At 44.4% G+C, this 18,309-nt stretch overlaps 1 protein-coding gene and 1 long non-coding RNA gene across 4 annotated transcripts in view; one reads left to right on the forward strand and one right to left on the reverse strand.

The window, feature by feature from the left end:
* The window catches only part of LOC132874916 (uncharacterized), a 28,241-nt gene extending 21,227 nt beyond the window's left edge, over positions 1–7,014 (forward strand). The window contains exons 2-4 of one of the 3 annotated variants that reach the window (XR_009651724.1): positions 5,156–5,226; positions 5,328–5,388; positions 5,628–7,014. This is a non-coding gene — a long non-coding RNA (uncharacterized LOC132874916). Of the gene's footprint in view, positions 1–4,965; positions 5,079–5,155; positions 5,227–5,327; positions 5,486–5,627 lie in introns of those variants that run through there. The other 2 variants (XR_009651723.1, XR_009651722.1) reach the window with 2 other exon arrangements.
* Positions 7,015–11,690: 4,676 nt separating this feature from the next.
* Positions 11,691–18,108, reverse strand: LOC132874903 (splicing regulator SDE2-like). Its single transcript, XM_060911390.1, is given in 7 exon segments — positions 11,691–12,131; positions 12,240–12,420; positions 12,422–12,601; positions 12,776–12,845; positions 12,946–13,115; positions 14,847–14,964; positions 15,527–18,108. Coding segments are annotated over 6 exon segments (894 nt in total). The 5' UTR covers positions 14,864–14,964; positions 15,527–18,108; the 3' UTR covers positions 11,691–11,855.
* Between the last annotated feature and the right edge of the window lie 201 nt (positions 18,109–18,309).

Raw genomic sequence — 18,309 nt, forward strand, 5'->3', positions numbered from 1 at the left:
TTGGACACTCGGGTGAAGAGAGGGGCTGAGCTGTCAACTGATCACCACCTGGTGGTGAGTTGGATCCGCTGGTGGAGGATGAAGCTGGACAGACCTGGCAGGCCCAAACGTATGGTGAGGGTCTGCTGGGAACGTCTGGCCGAGCACTCTGTTGGGGAGGTCTTTAACTTCCACCTCCGGGAGAGCTTCTCCCAGCTTCCGAGGGAGGCGGGGGACATTGAGTCTGAGTGGATCATGTTCTCTGCCTCCATTGTCGACGCGGCTGTTCGGAGCTGTGGCCGCAAGGTCTCCGGTGCCTGTCGTGGCGGCAATCCCCGAACCCGGTGGTGGACACCGGAAGTAAGGGATGCCGTCAAACTGAAGGAGTCCTATCGGGCCATGTTGGCCTCCGGGACTCCTGAGGCAGCTGACGGGCATCGGCAGGCCAGGCGTGCCACAGCTCGGGCAGTTGCGGAGACAAAAACTCGGAACTGGGAGGAGTTTGGTGAGGCCATGGAGGAGGACTATCGGTCGGCCTCAAAGAAATTCTGGCAAACCGCCCGGCGCCTCAGGAGGGGGAAGCAGTACTCTGCCAACACTGTTTACAGTGCGGGTGGAGAGCTGTTGACCTCGACTGGGGACATTGTCGGGCGGTGGAAGGAATACTCCGAGGTAGCCTGGGCCCGCCCATCCTAAGTGTGATGCAACACGGGGGGCTGTTGCGAACTTAGTCTGGCAAGGCAAGCTATCTCCAGCTCTTCCAAGCTCCCAAAAAATTGGGAGCCAATCAACTTTGAGCATCTCCAACGGCCCTGGGTAGAGGCGTGTTCAAGGCAGTGACGTAGTAGAACTGCAACCGGAAGCCATAGATTGTTTACAGAATCTATGCCGGAAGCGCTTCATTCACTAGAAACATTACGAACATGGAGCAGCGGCAAGCCTTTGACACAGCGGTAGATGCTGTATTGAAAGCATTCAACGGGAAGTTCTCATTGAAAACGGAGCAAAGAGCAGCCCTGGAGGTATTTATTGAAAGGAAGGACGTTTTCGCCTTGCTCCCGACCGGCTTCGGTAAGAGTTTAATCTACCAGGTAGCCCCGCTGGTAGCCAAATCAATGGGGCTCAGTGAGAATCCTATCATTGTGGTTGTCTCACCTTTGATCGCACTATTATCATCCTCTTCCTCTTCAGCTCCTCCTTCTTCTTCTTCCTGTTACTCAGGCAGTTTCCGTCGCGTCACATACGTCAGAGGAAAGAGTGATGTGATTGGTTTAAGCTTCGTCACAGCCTTTTCTGGCTTTGACCAGTAGCAAACTGAGGCATTTCAGGGAGGCGGGTCAACCACGCACTTTGGGAAACGGTTGGGCTTAATATCTATGCCAGACCAATGCTTGCAGAGCTTTGAAGTTGCGTTAGCCAGACTAACTTCGAGGAGCTCCTCAATCCCACTGTCATGTCTTCCATTGAGGAAGCGGAGGCTGATGACTCAGAGGTGGACTCGTCCATTACCCAAGCCGAAGTCACTGAGGTGGTTTGCAAGCTCCTCGATAGCAAGGCACTGGGGGTGGATGAGATCTGCCCTGAGTATCTCAAGTCTCTGGATGTTGTGGGGCTGTCTTGGCTGACACGCCTCTGCAACATCGCGTGGTGGTCGGGGACAGTGCCTCTGGAGTGGCAGACTGGGGTGGTGGTCCCTCTTTTTAAGAAAGGGGACCGGAGAGTGTGCTCAAATTATAGGGGAATCACACGTCTCAGCCTCCCCGGGAAGGTTTACTCCAGGGTACTGGAGAGGAGAATTCGGCCAATAGTCGAACCTTGGTTCCAGGAGGAACAATGCGGTTTTCGTCCAGGTCGCGAAACACTGGACCAGCTCTATACCCTTCATAGGGTGCTCGAGGGTTCATGGGAGTTTGCCCAACCAGTCCACATGTGCTTTGTGGATCTGGAGAAGGCATTCGACCATGTCCCTCGTGGTATCCTGTGGGGGGTGTTTCGAGAGTATGGGGTTCGGAGCTCTTTGCTAAGGGCTGTCCGGTCCCTGTACGAATGGAGCAGGAGTCTGGTTCGCATTGCCGGCAGTAAGTCAGACCTGTTCCCAGTGCATGTTGGACTCCGGCAGGGCTGCCCTTTGTCACCGGTTCTGTTCATAATCTTTATGGACAGAATTTCTAGGCGTAGCCAGGGGCCGGAAGGAATCCTGTTTGGGAACCACAGGATTTCATCTCTGCTTTTTGCAGATGATGTTGTCCTGTTGGCTTCTTCAAACCAGGACCTTCAGCATGCACTGGGGCAGTTTGCAGTCGAGTGTGAAGCGGCTGGGATGAGAATCAGCACCTCCAAGTCCGAGGCCATGGTTCTCGACCGGAAAAGGGTGGCTTGCCCTCTCCATGTTGGTGGAGAAGTCCTCCCTCAAGTGGAGGAGTTTAAGTATCTCGGGATCTTGTTCACGACTGAAGGAAGGATAGAACGTGAGATTGACAGGCAGATCAGTGCAGCCTCCGCAGTGATGCAGTCGCTTTACTGGTCCATCGTGGTGAAGGAGCTGAGCCAAAAGGCGAAGCTCTCGATTTTACCGGTCGATCTACGTTCCGACTCTCACCTATGGTCATGAGCTTTGGGTAATGACCAAAAGAACAAGATCGCGGATACAAGCAGCCGAAATGAGTTTCCTTCGCAGGGTGGCTGGGCGCTCCCTTAGAGATGGGGTGAGAAGCACAGTCACTCGGGAGGAGCTCGGAGTAGAGCTGCTGCTCCTCCACATCGAGAGGAATCAGCTGAGGTGGCTCGGGCATCTCTTTCAGATGCCTCCTGGATGCCTCTCTGGGGAGGTATTCCAGGCATGTCCCCCCGGGAGGAGGCCCCGGGGAAGACCCAGGACATGCTGGAGGGACTATGTCTCTCGGCTGGCCTGGGAACGCCTCGGTGTTCTTCCCGAGGAGCTGGCTGAGGTTTCTGGGGAAAGGGAAGTTTGGGCTTCCATGCTCAGACTGCTGCCTCCGCGACCCGGCCCCGGATAAGTGGATGAAGACGAGACGAGACATAAATGTCGTCTTGGATATGAATGTCTTGGCAATATTTGGGCTTTCAGTAATTACTTTGAACTGTTCTTTTTCTGTGGCAGAATGTACAGCATACAGCTTTAATTTAAAAAAAACACTCAAATTTGGTGCACAAGTTTTAATTTTTTTGGGTTTTCTGAAATCAACATAGGGTCAAAATTATACATACAGGGTCAAAAATATATATACAGTACACCTTATATTTGGGTAAAATGTCTCTTTGCAAGATTCACCTTGACCAAACATTTTTATTTACCATGAAAAAACTTCTGGCAGAATTCTAGTTGGATATTTCACGACTCTTCATGGTAGCATTGGTAGAGTTCAATTAAACTTTTTTTTTTCTTGGCATGGACTCGACTCATAAGCACGGTCCATATATTTTCAATAGGGTTGAAGTCAGGACTTGTTTTAAGCTTAATGTTGGCCTGCTTTATCCTCCACAACCAGCTCTGATGCGTGTTTGGGTTCATTGTCCTGTTGTAACTCCCAAGTCCCAAATCATGTTCACGTTTCTGATGGTTTATGCTGAAGAATTCTGAGGTAGTCGTCCTTCTTCATCATTCCATCCACTCCTGTGCAATTAACCAGTTCCACTGGCAGCAAAACAGCCCCAGAGCATGATGATCCTACCACCACTACCAGTTGGTACAGTGTCCCTCTGTACATGGTGGACATTGTGGCCAAACAAGTCAATCTTTCCTCCAGAAGACTTTTTTCTTTGTCTGTGTGATCTGTTTCAGACTTTAGTTAAGCTTGAAGGTGTCAATTTTGGAGCAGGGGGTTATTTCTTGGATAGCAGCCTCTTAGTCCATGATGATGTAAAACTCACTGAACTGTGGACAGTGATCCATCAGCTTCCAGTTCATGGCAGGGCTGTGCCATGGTGGTTTCCAGGTTGTTCCTGACCATCCAAACCAATTTCCTTTTAGTTGAGGGTGACGGTTTGGGTTTTCTTGAAGCAAAGTGGCTTGGCAAAGTGACTACACCTCAGAATAACTTGCATACAATTGTTTGAACTGATCTTGGAATTTGCAGTTGTTTAGAAATGGCTCCAAGAGACATTCCGAAGTTGTGTACATCTGCGATCCTCTTTCTCAGATCTGCACTGAGCTCCTTGGACTTTCCCATTGTATTGTGTGTTCAGATGCAGACTTACCATTAGGCAAACCAAGGCGGTTGCCTAGGGCCCCCAAAATTTGGGGGCCCCTAACAGTCAGCCCCGTCACGGTAAACACCAAACAATATATATGTAATCTTAATTTGTCTCTGCTATTAAGTAGTCAATGATATAAATGGAAAAACACACCAAAATAGCATCAGAATATCAAATTCATGTGTATATAGTATTTGTCCCAGCGCACGCACACACACACCCTGGTTGTTTTACATTGGACTAGTCCATGATCTGACGACGTAGACAGGTGCACGACGGAAATTCAAACCAAAGCAGAGGGAACTGTAAACAAAATGAAGCGCAGTTATGAGCGTGGTTGCGCTAAATGAAAAAAAGGGCACAAAGCAAAAAGAATGCAGCTGCACTTCTGAAACTAACTACATTTTTCAAATTACATTTTTATGTATAATCTGGAATATCAAGAGTAGTAGCTGAAGTAGCCTGTTTATTTATTTATTCAAATCAATCTATTATAGCTGTCAGTCAAATATGCAACCTTTTCCAAGAAGCAACTTTAAAGCAATCTTTTTATTGTTGCAAGTTGGAGCATAAGTGGATATTGATTAAAATTGTGACTGAGGGGGAAAAAGGTATCAGTCATAGCTTGACGGTTTTAGTTGCAGCGGCATCGTGGCAGCAGTTGACTTTCTACCACTTTTACACTCTCTCTTTTCTGGAGACCAGAAAGACAATAACAATAGGATTATATAGATGATGAAGGCCAGGAGAAGTACATGGAGAAGAGACAAGCAAAAAAGGCACAAAGGAGAGAGGGAGACCTGAAACATAAAGGCAAAACAGACACACAGATGAAGAAAAACAGGGGTACAGACAAAGAAATGGAAGACAGGGACAAAGAGAAGGTATTCATTTTAACAATACATTTTGGGTATTTATTTCTACTGTTCCATGATTGATTTGCTGTTGTCTTGTGTCACAGTAGTGAAAGATAATAAGAGACAAGACGGATGGACAACACCAACTTCTGCCAGTGAGCCCTTGCTGAACAAGGTATGTGATTTGACAAAGGATTACTTGTGTTCATAGATCATATCATCAAAGAAAAAAGTGTATCGAGTTGTTTTGTTACAATGCTGTGTTGTTTATTGTAGTTTGGGCTCCATACCTCTGCACACCACCTTTCTATGAAGACTTTGGAGAAGCCAGCAACAAGTAGGACTTTCTTTCTCATATGATTATGATGAACAATGGACATTTGGAGATTAAGAACTTTTCAGTAATGTACTGGCTGCAACCTTTAAAAACTCATACCTCTCTCTTTCTCTACCCCCCCCCCCCCCCCCCCCCCCCGCACACACGCAAACACTCTCACTCACTCACTCACTCACACACACACACACACACCCCATTATGGAATGGTGATGGAATACATGAACAATGGAATTTTGAAGATTAAGGACATTTCAATAATGTACTGGCTGCATCCTTTACAAACTCACAATCCCTCTGTATCTGTCTCTCAACCACTGTATTAAAAGTTAAGTTAAAGTCCTTCCCGCGCCTACAGTACCTGGTATTCCTAGGCAGTCTCCCACTCAAGTACTAACCAGGCCCAACTCTGATGGTGACACATCGGGCGGCGCCGATCGCCATTTCCATAGCCCTCGGCCTCTCGCCTATTACATAGCTAGGTTTACAGTGGGGGGCTAGTCCTCTGGTAACCACGAGAGTTTAACTCCCCATGCACATCTGTATTGCAGCGTGCCTTACCAGATGATAGTAGGTACCATTTTTATAATGGTCTTTGGTATGACCCGACCGTGAATAGAACTCACGATCTCTCGATCGAGAGGTGGACACGCTACCACTAGGCCACAACCACTGTATTGCCTGTCACTAAATGACTCACTCACTCCCTCCCTCACTCACTCACTCTCTCTCTCTCTCACTCACACACACACACACACACACACACACACACACACACACAAACACTCTCTCTCTCTCTCTCTCTCTCTCTCTCGTACATTTATCTTGGCATCAGTCTTATCCCATTGAAATGTAGAGGTTTTGATAGAGTAATATCCATTTGTGTTGTAGTTCTGATAGCAGTAAGATCATTTTGTATCTCTGGTAATGTGTATCTGGTAATATGTATCCATTTGTGTTCTACTTCTGATAAGAATAAGATAATTTTATATATTGGTAATATGTATCTGTGGAGTAAAAATAATAATTGGATTTCAGATATCCTTGTTTTATTAAAATATGGAGATTGACTCTTAAAATTGGCTATCTCTCTCTACTGTCTCTCTTCTTCTGTTGTTTGCCTTGTCGCTCTCTGTCTTTCTGGTTTGATCTGAGCAATAAACACTGTCAGAATTTTGGCAAATGCTGGAGTAATCTCAAACCTGTTTCACTGTGGAGCTTATTTGGGGCACATTGTTAGTGGCAGTTTGCTATCTTTTTTTTTTTTCTGAATTTACAGCAAGGAGATATGGCATGTGCCAAGTAGGGATGACCATTATTCTGTATGTGTGTTTCAAGACTGACTTTTGAGGGCCCCATGTCTGTATTTCGCCTAGGGCCCCAAAATGGCTAGAACCGCCCCGTGTGTGTTAGTCAGTTCAATGAGTGCTGTAAACAAACCGTTTTTATGAAGGCACAGAGAAGCTACCAGCTGTAGTCAATCATGATCACTAACAGGAAGTTAAGAGACCTCAGCCTTGGCAAGATAAAAGACATTTTGGAAGTTTCAGCACCTCTGAATTAATAATCTAAGTGAGCGTATGTAAATGTTTGACCCTGTATCTATAATTTTGACCCTGTGTTGATTTCAGAAAACCCAAAGAAAATTAAAACTTGTGCACCAAATTCTAGTGTTTCTTTTTTTTATTAAAGATGTATGCTGTACATTCTGCCACAGAAAAAGAACAGTTCAAAGAAATTACTGAAAGCCCAAATATTGTCATGACCTTCAAATCCAAGATGACATTCATGTCATTGTATGTAAACTTTTGACCACAACTGTATAATTTTAGTTGCTCAACAGTTCGGGGTCTCCTTTGTTGTATTTTGTGCTTCATAATGTGTCAAATATTTTAAATGGGAGACAGGTTTGGACTGCAGGTGGGACAGTTTAGCACTCTGACTCTTTTACTACTGAGCCATGCAGTTTTAATATGTGCTGAAAGTGGTTTGGCATTGCCTTGCTGAAAGAAGGAAGGCCTTCCCTGAAAAAGATTTTGTCTGGATGGCAGCATATTACTCTGAAACGTGTATATATCATTCAGCATTAATGATGCATTCCCAGATGTACAAGCTACCTATGTCATGTGCACTAATGCACCCTTGTACCATCACAGATGCTGGCTTTTGAACTGTGCACTGATAACAATCCGGATGGTCCCTCTCCTCTTTAGCTTGGAGGATGTGGTGTTCATGATTTCTAAAAAGAATTTCTACTTTTGATTCATCAGACCTCAGAACAATTTTCCACTTCACCTCAGTCCACCGTAAAACAGCTTGGGCCCAGAGAAGGTGGTGGTGTTTCTGGATATTGTTTATATCTGGTTTTAACTTGCATTTGTGGATGCAGCAATGAACTGTTTTCACATACGATGGTTTGCTGAAGTGTTCCTGAGCCCATGCAGTAATTTCCATGACAGACACATGTCTGCTTTTAATGCAGTGTCACCTGAGGGCCTGAAAATCAGACATCCAGTGTCAGTTTTCAGCCTTGTTGTCAGTAACAGTGCTGAAAACCTAAGTTTGGAGCAGCCTCCAAACGTGGCCACTCCAGACTACAACTCCCAAGAGCCACAGCGCCCCTCATCTCCGGAATACTAACTAGGGCACCAGTTTCTAATTAGTTAAGCACCACTTCCCTATAAGCTCATCAGTCACAAGCACACCTCGCAAAGCATCGTTCTGCGTCTCCGTACTTGATCATACCAAGCCTTCTGATTTCCTGACTGACTTCTAGTGCTTAGACTTTTGTTTACTTTTGTTTCCCTAATTTGTTGATCACCCAAATCTTGCATGTCCCTGACTATGACTTCTGCCTGCCGATTTGGATTTGTTTACAGTTTGCGATGCACCCACTTTCCTCTGCACTTGCATCAGTAAGGGCCTGCACCCTGACAGGATACTTTGCCCTCGATGGATGCAGCAGAGGAAGTGAAGCAAACTGCGCTCATTGCACAGGGGTGGCTGTTTGGATTGCATCAGCAGATGATCAGCAATATCAGCACCTGAATGTCACAACTCACTGTTGTTGCATCGCAGGCCATCCTGACACGCCCCTCATCTTCTGCCAGTGCTGCCCCCATGATTCCACGGCCCAAAAAGTATTCAGGGGAAGTGTTTGACTGCAAGGGATTTCTTCTCCAATGCTCCCTGTACTTCTCCGCTCTCATGGGAATAACTGAAGATCAGAAAATCGTCCAATTCCTCAATCTCCTCACAAGCCAAGCTTTGCAGTGGTCTAGTGTTGTTTGGGAACGTGATGGTGAACACACCACCTCCTATGGCAGATTAATTGAACTGTTTAAGCAAGTTTTTGATCATCAACCTGAGGGAATCAAGGTCAGCGAAATTTACTGACCATCAAACGGGGAGACAGGAGAGTAGCGGAGTACGCATTGGAATTTCGTATGTTAGCCGCTGGCAGCGGCTGGAACGAGCCTGCACTTAAAGCCACTTTCTGTCAAGGCCTGTGCCCAGAAATACTCACTGAACTGGCATGCACCAATGAACATCTCTCATTAGGCTCCCTAATCGACCTCACTATTCATTTAGACCACCTTCTGAGGAGCAGACTCTCATTGAAGCCTTCCCCAATGCCCTCTACTACAACAGCTTCCCCAAATTTTTCGGGGAATTGTTTCGCACACTCTTCTCCAATGCTCCGAAAGAGACAGAAGGCGCCATGAGGGGTGTGTTTTCTACTGTGGTGAATCTGGCCATCTAATATCCCAGTGCTCAGTTTGTCCACCTAACCCAAGGAGAGAAAGTCGGACCCATTCAGAAACCAGTCCATCAAATTCAGTGAGTCATGAAATGGTGATCAAATCACACTCACTTAAGATGCCTGTTCTGTTAAGACTGCCAGACTCAACCCATGTTCTCTCTGCCTTAGTAGACTCTGGGGCAGAGGGGAACTTAAGCAGTAGCATGATCATCCAGAAGTACCACATACCCACAGAAGAACTTCAGCGACCAATTAAGATCAAAGACATAGACAGGGGTCCTATTGGTGACAAGCTGGTAGCCACATGCACATCACCCTTTGAAATTCAGGTGGGAGCACTTCATTCAGAACACATTACCCTGTTAGTCACCCATACCACCAATCATGATCTCATCTTGGGGTTCCTGTGGCTTCAGATACATGACCCTCTTATCTCATGGCAGAATAGAGAGATACTTCAATGGTCTCAATCATGTTTCCAGAACTGCCTGAAACTTTCACAGATCTCAGTATCCTCCACCTCAGTGGAGAGTCTGTTGCCCGACTCCTTAGACTACATTCCTTTATGTTATCTCAACTTCAAGGAAGTGTTTAGTAAAGGGAAAGTGAGTGGCTTGCCTCCTCACTGAACCTACGATTACACCATCGACCTACTTCCAGGAACAACTACTCCTCACAGCTGCATTTACCCTTTGTCCATCACTGAGCAAGCAGCCATGGAGAAGTATGTTCAGGAAGCTTTGAAACAGGGTTACATTAGACCTTCGAGATCCCTAGCGTCAGCTGGCTTCTTTTTTGTGGAGAAAAGGCCCCATGCATTGATTTATAGAAGGTTGAACCAAATCATGGTAAAATATCCCTATCCACTTCTTTTGGTGCCATCTGCATTAGAGCAGCTCAGAACAGCAATAATTTTCTCTAAGCTTAAGCTACGAAGTGCATATAACCTGGTCAGGATTCGAAAAGGCGATGAATGAAAGACTGCATTTAGTACCACATCTGGGCATGTTAAATATTTAGTCATGCCATACGGCCTTTCTTGCACTTCAAGTGTATTCCAGTTCCTCATAAGTTACATACTCAGGGACATACTGGGGAAGTTCGTAATTGATGACATCCTGATCTATTACCCTGATGAAGCTTCCCATCACAACCATGTAAGGTCAGTACTAATCTAATTATTGGAGAATCACTTGTATGTCAAGGCTGAGAAATACGAGTTCCATGTTAACCAGATTTCCTTCTTAGGCTATATCATTAGCACAGAGGGTGTAAGAATGGACCAGAGTAAAGTCTCAGCAGTCACATCCTGGCCCACTCCAACCTCCATGAAGGAGCTACAATGCTCCCTGGGGTTTGCAATTTTTTTTATTGTTGCTTCATTCATAGGTTCAGCTCAATCACTGCTCCTCTCACCACCTTGCTTAAGAAGGGACTGTGCCATCTCCAATGGAACACAGCAGCCGAGGAGACCTTCAGTCGGCTCCCATCCTTCAGCATCCAGACCCTATGAAACCATTAGAGTACAAAAACAGTAGAGGTCGATGCTTCAGAGACAGGAGTGGGAGGAGTCCATTCACAGAGGTTAGGGGAGAAACCTAAATTGCACCTAATAGCCTTTTATTCTAAGAAGCTTACCCTTACTGAGCAAAATTATGACATTGGCAATAGAGAACTCCTGGCCATCAAGCTGGCATTAGATGAGTGGAGACACTGGTTAGAGGGCACCACACACCCATTCATTTTACTCACGGACCATAAGAACCTAGAGTACCTGAAGACTGCAAAACACCTGAACCCCCGCCAAGCCAGATGGGCTTTCACACATTTTAGATTTACGAGCTCCTACCATCCTGGCTGTAGGAACACCAAAGCTGATGCACTTTCCAGAATTCACACCACTTCAAACCATCCTTCTGAACCCACTCCCATCTTGCCCTCTGAGTGTTTTGCTCACCAGGCAACATGAACAAATCCACAGTTGCAATGTTGTCACGTGAAAGCGACCATGACATTGTGTACTTTTCATTCTTTTCACTTTGTTGAACAACATAATCTGACAGATTTGCCAAAGGCAAGCAGGAAAAATTCTTCAAGGAGGAACACTGTGCCCTGGGATGCATTAAAATTCTGAACATGCATGTTTGTGCATAAAGTTGCATGATTTCTGCATTAACGTGGTCCTTGGTTACCATATACCAGCTTTGCAAAACACCCAGACAACTATATTTAGAATTCATTTACTGAGTATATACTTTTGAATCAAGTGTATGATGGTTTTAGGATACACTTAAGCAGACTGGTTACTTCAGAGGTATGTAACATCTACATTATAATTTAATTATATATTATCCCTGTAGTGCCAAATTTGGACAATATATAAAAAGACACTTGAGAGAAGAGCAAAATCTTGTAATTTATTTTTTTTTTAACCGTAAAACTTTTCATTGTATGACAAATTACAGACAAAATACATACTAGTGCAGATTAATAGCCAAATCAAATAGACATTAAAATACAACACAAAATGAATAAAATCCATAGGAACCATTCCATTTTAAATTATTTCACTGAAACATTCAAATGACTCTTGCATGAAATTATAAAGTGAATTCTGACAATGCTGTATTGGCATAAAGGCACCTAATTGCATTATCAAACTGAAAGCATCCTTTCCATTTGTAACGTGAACAAGATGGCAGTGACTTTACGTTTTACCCCATAAAAAAGGGAATAAAAAAAAAATCTGTGCATCTTGGTGTTTTTCTTTCCTCTTGCGTTTGCAGGGTTTGGGTAAGAGCTTCGGGTTGATCTGATCAGTGCTCAGTCCTCTGACGGAGTAGAGGTTAGCAGCTCGCTCTTGCAGCGTCCCTCCACACTTCAACCCTTGCTTCATCAGCTAGGCCTTCAGCCGCATCAGACCCAGAGCCTCCAGCTCCTCCACACTGCTCACAGACAGCAGGTCGAATGCAGCATCCGCTTTCTGATAGAGGGAGAAAGAATTACAGTATACAACGAGTCCTGGAGTTAAATGTGACCTTTTTTTTGCCTGTGAAGAAAAAAAACGCAAAAAAACACACAAACTCCTCACCTCTGGCTGAACTGGCTGTGTGTTGGTGCAATCTTTCACCTCGACAGTTACTTCCTTCTCAGCTTCCTGTTGATTGCTGATGTTTTGCTTGTTCTCTTCTTTATCATTGAGCTCCAAGTGTCCATATTCCTCTGTCTCTTCTACTTCCTCCTGGCTGGGAGACGGGGAGCAGGGCACTGAAACTGCTGCTTTGGTCCTGAGACTCCGCTTTCTCCTGCTCTCTAGTTGCTGTTGTTGGTACTGCAGTTGACTGAGAGCTGCATGAAGGACCAGCGCCTGAAGAGGAGGAGGAAGCTTCACCTTCGCTCTCATCACTATCTTCACCCGAACCAAGCTGCTCTCTTAATTTCTCCAGGCCGTACCTGGGAAAATCAGATGTGGCAATGTGGCAAAGTGTCTGAGATACAGCTCCCCCACCCCCCACGTTCTTATATTCTTATTCGGGGTGTTTAAATGGCTCTCTGTCTAACAGCATGCACCCAAGTGGAATGTTCTATGTTAAATTTCCTCATCTTTCAAACTGCTGGATTTCTCACCAAAAGTATCTTCCATAGATTGCAGGTGGACATTTAAGCTGTTGCTTCCTTTCTGCCTCAGCCTGCAGGCCTGAAAGGAGGGGAAAAATGTATTTGCTTCAATTCTGACCAAAAAAAAAAAAAAGGGCTCAATTAAGATGAACCGGGGGGGGACAAAACCCCCGCTCAACCTTTACACACAGCCGTCTCCATCCTTTTGGACCTCTCCTCACACTCCCGCTCATATTCAGCGAAATCGAACTCGTGTTTGGGCTCGGCCAGTTGCTTCCGAATCCGCTTCAAACGTCGCTGCCCCTTCTCTGCTTTACGGTCGGCCTGCTTCTTCAGCCACTCCGCCATTCTGCACGCACACAAACATTGCATTGTTACTCTCACATCAACAATTTATAGTGCACCCTTTCCCACTCAGTTCCAACATGACATGCAGCACTCGGCGTTTGAACTCGAGGAGACTGTGGCTGACCCTTACTCTTTTTCACAATTGACATCTCAGAGTCTCCGCCCACTCAGATCTCTGCAGGATTCTTGACTGGTGGTTTTCTTAAAGGTCTGAACATGACTATGCAATTTCTTAAATAAACTATACAACATGGCAAACATGTTAGATTTCTGTTATAATTACGTGAAAAGAAGCTGTTGTTACGCGAATATCCAACTTTTAATTGCACAGCGCAAGAAAACTGGGTCCGTGGCTTGTGGCCATGTTGTGACGTCAGCGGAAGAACACGCTGCGGTTCACTGGCTGTTCTACTCAATGGAAATGGCGCATGAAAACGCCGGTGAACTCTCTAGTGCTAGCTCTTCCTCTTTTGGGAGTCTAGAATTGATCTCTTCCGAATAGAATCTATGATAGCCTACCCTCTTTACCCTTTGCCTCTCGTTGCCAGGCAGCAGTTACATGAAAGCCGCAAGCTTTCACAAGCAAATACATGACTGATATCACGCCGACTTTATGATTACATTTATGATTATCATGTAGAACCTATAGCTCTACGTACCTTTATCTTATGTCGTTTCACAACACATGTTCTGACAGGAGGACTGTCTTTGGATCCGGCATAGCTACTAGTAGACCCCCTCCGGAATACTGGCAGTGTTGCCAGATTGGGAGGTTTCCCGCCCAGTTGGGCAGTTTCAAGTGCATTTTGGTGGGTTTTGAACATATTTTGGGCTGTAAAACTTCAGCAGTATCTGGCAACAGATACTGCTGACATTTTCCAGCCCAAAATATGTTCAAAACCCACCAAAATGCACTAAGAACCGCCCAACTGGGCAGGAAACCTCCCAATCTGGCAACACTGTGTAGGCACTGCTGATGGTAGTAACACGTTTGTGCTGAACTGAACACCCAAGAGATTCTTTTAAGCTGGGAAGGGTGTCAAAACAATCCAAATCGAAGTGTTCAGAGCACAGGACGGATGTTGGTGAGGGCTCCCACTTGTCACGAGTGCGCCTGACTTGCTTCACCCACTTCGCATGCAGCTCGGGATCTCTGGGAAACTTGAATAAACTTACCCCGTCCTTGTGGGTTTTGGAGGAAAAGCCGGCAACACAACGCGAAGGCATTAATATATATATATATATATATATAAAATGTATAATAAAAATACTAATAATGATAAACTGAACACCTGCCGCATCAACAACAAACTGGTAAGTTAGGAGGAAGGTTCTTTCGCTGACATCATATAGCTCCTCCTCCTCTTTCGTCTCCTGGGTGCTGCAGCCCCATCAAATTTGCCCAAATAGCCGCGTTTATCATAACTTGTAAAATAGGCGCCTTCGTGAATTAATATATGGATCATTGGGAATTACTTTTTATGTTATAAAACATCGCCAAAGATGTCAAAAACGTGTCATCAGCACTTTAATCCGAGCACCAACATTTCACAGCATGGAACCAAAACCTGTCATACAAACAAACATGGTTAGAAAATGAGAAGATGGTTAGCACCGTTCATTCAGAGAATCCAGAAAGCAACTGGAGTGTAGTTCAGAAATATTTGAGATTTTGATTGAACTGGGATTTTCAGTCAACAACATCAATTGAGCAAATAAATAACCAACCAACCTCCTTTGCCACCACATAAGCGAGGCTCGAGGCGATAAACTGCTCCAGCTTGCAGTCTCTCGTCACCACCTGATATTCGGCCATTCTTCTTCACATAGAAATCCACGCAAGAGATGCCCTAAATAGTAAAGTTGATTATGGAAAGAATAAAACATGCTGTTATAAGAAAACAATTAACAGAGTGGCATGATGTGAACCCACACAAAGCACTATTAATATTCTCAGCATAACAGTTAATGATTTTCCAATTAACAGAAAATGAAGTGTTTTATTCCCTTAGCAGGGCCTTGCCCAGGGAAAAAAATAAAATATCAGAGCGGTGCTACTGACTCAGAGCCCAGCCCAGAAGGCCCCAAAGGCTGCTGGGGGGTCCAGGGTCCTGCTCCCCCAGAAAATTTTGAATTTAGAGACTTCAAATGGTGCATTCTGGTGGCATCTAGGGCTGATTTAGGCACAATTCAACATGATTAAATTTGCTGTTTGCAATTTGCTGTCAAATATGCAAGGGGCAAAATTAAACTTGAAATGAAAAACACTGGAAACAGTCAAGTGAGAGAAATATTTAAAATAATATTGGCTGGCTTTTTTTCGTGGTCTATCAGATATATTCCATTCGGCTAGCATGATATTGAACTCATCTTCGACTTGTTCAGTATCATGCTAGGCCAATGTGAGCTTACCCACGACTTGGTGCTGTTTGTGCGGCAATCCAGTTAGCTTCCAGCCGGCGTGGCAGTAGCGTTACAAAGGCCAACGCGAGCTTGCCCCCGACTCGGTGCTGTTGACATGGCAACCCAGGTAGCTTCCAGCTGGCGTAGCAGTAGCGTTAGCGAAGGCCAACGCAAGCTTACCCACGACTTGGTGCTATTAGAGCCTTAGTCCAGTTACATTCTAACTGATGTAGTGTTAGTGAAGGCCAGTGCTCGCACAGGCCAATGCTAGCGCAGTCAAGACAAATATCATTTTCCCTGTATAATTTACTTGATTACTATTAAAATCAACATCGACAATTACACACACTGGAGCGACCTGGCAGCCAAAATTCTCTCAAAATCTTCCGCTTTTAACGAAGCAAACCTCGCGGCCATGTTTGTTTACAAACTGTCACAGTCACGCTCTAGCGCGGACGTTTTACATCTCCAATGTGTTTATTTTCCAGTTTTTCGATGTCTGTTTTTCTCTTCTAAACGTGTGTGAAGAATATAGAATGAAGTTTTGGGAGCCTTTCGGGTGTTCAGCACGTCTTTAATGTCAGTTTATTTATTTAGTGCTTAAACCTAGCACCGGATTAGCCTCATCATCTCTCTCTCCTAACTGACAAAGAAATGATTGTGTGCAGCTGAAAAGTTGTCCTTGGGTCTTCACAAGAGCTCTGATGCGTGATGTGTTTTCTTGACAACGTGCAATATCATAACAATATTGCATGCTCATTCTCCATTGGGGAGTGTGGCGTAATACATGGAGGATAAGCGATGCGATATCATCGTGTGCCATCAATAAACCCACTAGAAGGGAATAGAATACATGTTTTTATCTCATGGAAGAAGTGGCCCGTATGTATAATAATTAATTTTGTCACACAACAAAAAATGCATAATACTGAACAATACAGTAGCTGGAATTAGAATATTACCAATACGGCTGTTAACTACAGATCTGCAATAGAACAGGCAAATCACACACGAAAGCCTGCAGTACAGTGGTGCCATGATCAGAATCGAGGTCAAATCAGGCAACAGCGCCATCTAGCGACCATCGCCCAAATTTTATATGTAATAGAGACGCCTAGCTGTCTCTGTACAAATGAGTTGTGCCAGTTTGGTTGGTATAAATGTGTAAGTCCACTTTGATAAGCAAGTTTAAAAAAAAAAAAAAGTTAAGAATACTCATCTGACTTGTTTTTTCAAGAAAAAAAGTGGAGAATATTTTTCAGAAACCACCGGGAATCCTGTCTTCTCATACAACACTAATGTCTCAGACTTGCCCAACTTTTTTTTTTTACGTTATATATACACACCTCCTTTTGTGTATATATTTAAAAAACAACAACCCTGTACTAGTTGACCTCACTGTCAACGCAATTTCTGAAACCTTTCTCTTCAGTTCTATCATGTTAGCTAATGTCTACATACAGTGGTGCTTGAAAGTTTGTGGTGCTTTAGAATTTTCTATATTTCTGCACAAATATGACCTAAAACATCATCAGATTTTCACACAAGTCCTAAAAGTAGATAAAGAGAACCCAGTTAAAGAAATGAGACAAAAATAGGAAATTCAAGACCATTGTTATCCTCCCCAGGAATGGTCAACCAACAAAGATCATTCCAAGAGCAAGGTGTGTAATAGTTGGCGAGGTCACAAAGGACCCCAGGGTAACTTCTAAGCAACTGAAGGCCTCTCTCACATTGGCTGATGTTAATGTTCATGAGTCCACCATCAGGAGAACACTGAACAACAATGGTGTGCATGGTAGGATTGCAAGGAGAAAGCCACTGCTGTCTAAAAAGAACATTGCTGCTCATCTGCAGTTTGCTAAAGATCACGTGGACAAGCCAGAAGGCTATTGGGAAAATGTTTTGTGGACGGATGAGACCAAAATAGAACTTTTTGGTTTAAATGAGAAGCGTTATGTTTGGAGAAAGGAAAACACTGCATTCCAGCATAAGAACCTTATCCCATCTGTGAAACATGGTGGTGGTAGTATCATAGTTTGGGCCTGTTTTGCTGCATCTGGTCCAGGATGGATTGCCGTCATTGATAGAACAATGAATTCTGAATTACACTAACGAATTCTAAAGGAAAATGTCAGGACATCTGTCCATGAACTGAATCTCAAGAGAAGGTGGGTCATGCAGCAAGACAACGACCCTAAGCACACAAGTCATTCTACCAAAGAATGGTTAAAGAAGTTAATGTTTTGGAATGGCCAAGTCAAAGTCCTGACCTTAATCCAATCGAAATGTTGTGGAAGGACCTGAAGCGAGCAGTTCATGTGAGGAAACCCACCAACATCCCAGAGTTGAAGCTGTTCTGTACGGAGGAACGGGCTAAAATTCCTCCAAGCCGGTGTGCAGGACTGATCAACAGTTTCAGGAAATGTTGAGTTGCAGTTATTGCTGCACAAGGGGGTCACACCAGATACTGAAAGCAAAGGTTCACATACTTTTGCCACTCACAGATATGTAATATTGGATCATTTTCCTCAATAAATAAATGACCCAGTATAATATTTTTGTTTCATTTGCTTAACTGGGTTCTCTTTATCTACTTTTAGGACTTGTGTGAAAATCTGATGATGTTTTAGGTCATATTTATGCAGAAATATAGAACACTCTAAAGGGTTCACAAACTTTCAAGCACCACTGTACCAGTCAGCTCGTGCACTGATTACTAAATAAAATAAACCCTATTAAACATACCTCTTCAGGGTTGAGCAGCCCTATCAAGTCGCTAACAATCGACT

This window comes from Neoarius graeffei, chromosome 27 (assembly GCF_027579695.1).
Source record: "Neoarius graeffei isolate fNeoGra1 chromosome 27, fNeoGra1.pri, whole genome shotgun sequence".
Classification (NCBI taxonomy): domain Eukaryota; kingdom Metazoa; phylum Chordata; class Actinopteri; order Siluriformes; family Ariidae; genus Neoarius; species Neoarius graeffei.